The sequence below is a fragment of the Diospyros lotus genome, chromosome 2, assembly GCF_014633365.1.
Source record: "Diospyros lotus cultivar Yz01 chromosome 2, ASM1463336v1, whole genome shotgun sequence".
Taxonomy (NCBI): Eukaryota; Viridiplantae; Streptophyta; class Magnoliopsida; order Ericales; family Ebenaceae; genus Diospyros; species Diospyros lotus.
Window position 1 is genome coordinate 44,465,415 of NC_068339.1, and position 1,857 is coordinate 44,467,271.

The 1,857-nt window shown below is 48.9% G+C and overlaps 1 protein-coding gene across 1 annotated transcript; it reads right to left on the minus strand.

Moving 5' to 3' along the window:
• Positions 1-260: 260 nt before the first annotated feature.
• On the minus strand, positions 261-1,857 carry LOC127794961 (serine acetyltransferase 5-like). Its single transcript, XM_052326304.1, has 2 exons — positions 1,237-1,857; positions 261-995 (listed from the first exon to the last, which is right to left on the minus strand). The coding sequence occupies exons 1-2, from the start codon at positions 1,840-1,842 to the stop codon at positions 504-506; spliced, it is 1,098 nt and encodes a 365-aa protein (XP_052182264.1). The 5' UTR covers positions 1,843-1,857; the 3' UTR covers positions 261-503.

A 1,857-nucleotide genomic window follows, 5' to 3' on the forward strand; every position in this document is an offset into this window, starting at 1 on the left:
AAATAATCCCTGTTCTATTCACCGGGATTCTTAGCCGCCGCCATCTTCTTGCACCATTATAGGATCTGGATTAACAAAATCCCTGTTCGATTCACCCACCCAGATTCAAATACCCAGAAATCTAAAAACTAAGAATAAAAGTTTAATTAATCTCGTTTAATTTTAGTAATTACTAGTTTCTTAATAATACATTCAATTCATTTTAGTAGTAATTATTTGATTGAAGTCGAGATGAAATAAAAGTTTAATTAATCTCTGACTATCAAGAAAAATATAATTATTATTATTATTATGAAGTATTCATTTTCATTCAGTATCGTCATCCCCCGAAAAAACAAAAAGGAGATTATTTTTATTTTTCTTTTCCCATGATCTCTTGAGGCAAACCAAAAAAAAAAAAAAAAACGATAATCTAGTACAACGCAGGCAAGCCTGCACGGCGTGCATCATCGCGATCAGCGTCACTAACCAAAATCAACTTCATCGCGATCAACGTCAAGGGCTCAAATAACATAATCAGACCAATGAGAAATGAACGACGTGTGATCCATAGACTCTCCCGGTACGTCCGCATGCACCTTAGGCTGTTCCCTCCCTCCCACCAGCCTCGCCGGATTCCCTACCGCCGTCGTCCACGGCGGCACATCAATCAGCACCAGCGAGCCCGCCCCGACCTTCGCCCCCTCCCCGATCCTCACGTTCCCCAGGATCGTTGCCCCGGCGCCGATCAGCACTCCATCGCCGATCTTCGGATGCCTGTCGCCGCCGGCCTTGCCCGTCCCCCCCAGCGTCACGTGGTGCAGAATCGACACGTTGTTACCAACCACCGCCGTCTCGCCGATGACCACTCCCGTCGCGTGGTCAAGCAACACGCCCTTCCCGATCCTCGCGGCGGGGTGGATATCCACGGCGAAGACATCGGCCATCCGCGATTGAAGCGCCAGCGACAGCGGCTTCCGGTTCTGGATCCATAATTTGTGTGCCACACGATGCGCCTATTTACATAGGCCGGTAACAATGAGATAAATTGAACTCAAATCTAAGAAGAAGTCTACTTTTAGACTGAGATCGGCAACAATTAACCTATTCATCCTAATTAATTTAGTTTATCTACCAAAATTTGTGACAAATTCTACCTGGATAACTAAAATAGTTCCATCAATCTAATCGACAAAGATGGAGGAAATACGAACAATTAACCAATGGATTTCAATAAATTTGGATTATCGCCAATACCTGAATCGCTAGAAAGCCTTTGTAGTTGAGAAGGCAGTGAGAGAACGAGGTGCAGGCCGGATCGCGATAGCGGGCGGCTCGGAGGTCGGCGACTGTGGCTGCGCGGATGGAGGCGTCGGAGGACAAGGTGTTGAGGAAGAGGTCGTAGAGGAGCGTGGAGAGGAGAGTTGAGGAGCAGAGCTTGTTGCCGAGATGGAAGGAAAGAGAGCGACCGAGAGAGGAGTGAGAGATGATCGTAGAGTAGAGGTAGCTGGCCAGAGCCGGCTCGGCTTCGGCGTCTCGGCGCGCCTCGGCTTTTATCTGGCTCCACACCCAGGCCTCGTCTTCGTTGCCGCCGGAGGCGATGTCGGTGGACGATATCGCCGGAAGCGATGAAATGCTGATGTCTTGCACTGGCATTGTTGGCGGTTGGGTCAGCGGTGGAACGTGGAAGACAACGCCTGGATAACAATTTCGGCTTCTGTTTATAGCAGAATCAGGCACGCCTGGTTTTACCATAACGCCCCCCGGTTTTGGTCTTGGTGGGATAGGGTTTGGAGACCTCGTGGATGAGGCACACGGGGCCTCTAGGTGCGACGCAAGAACGAACGGCTGTGATGATCCCATCTGATCCAATTGATT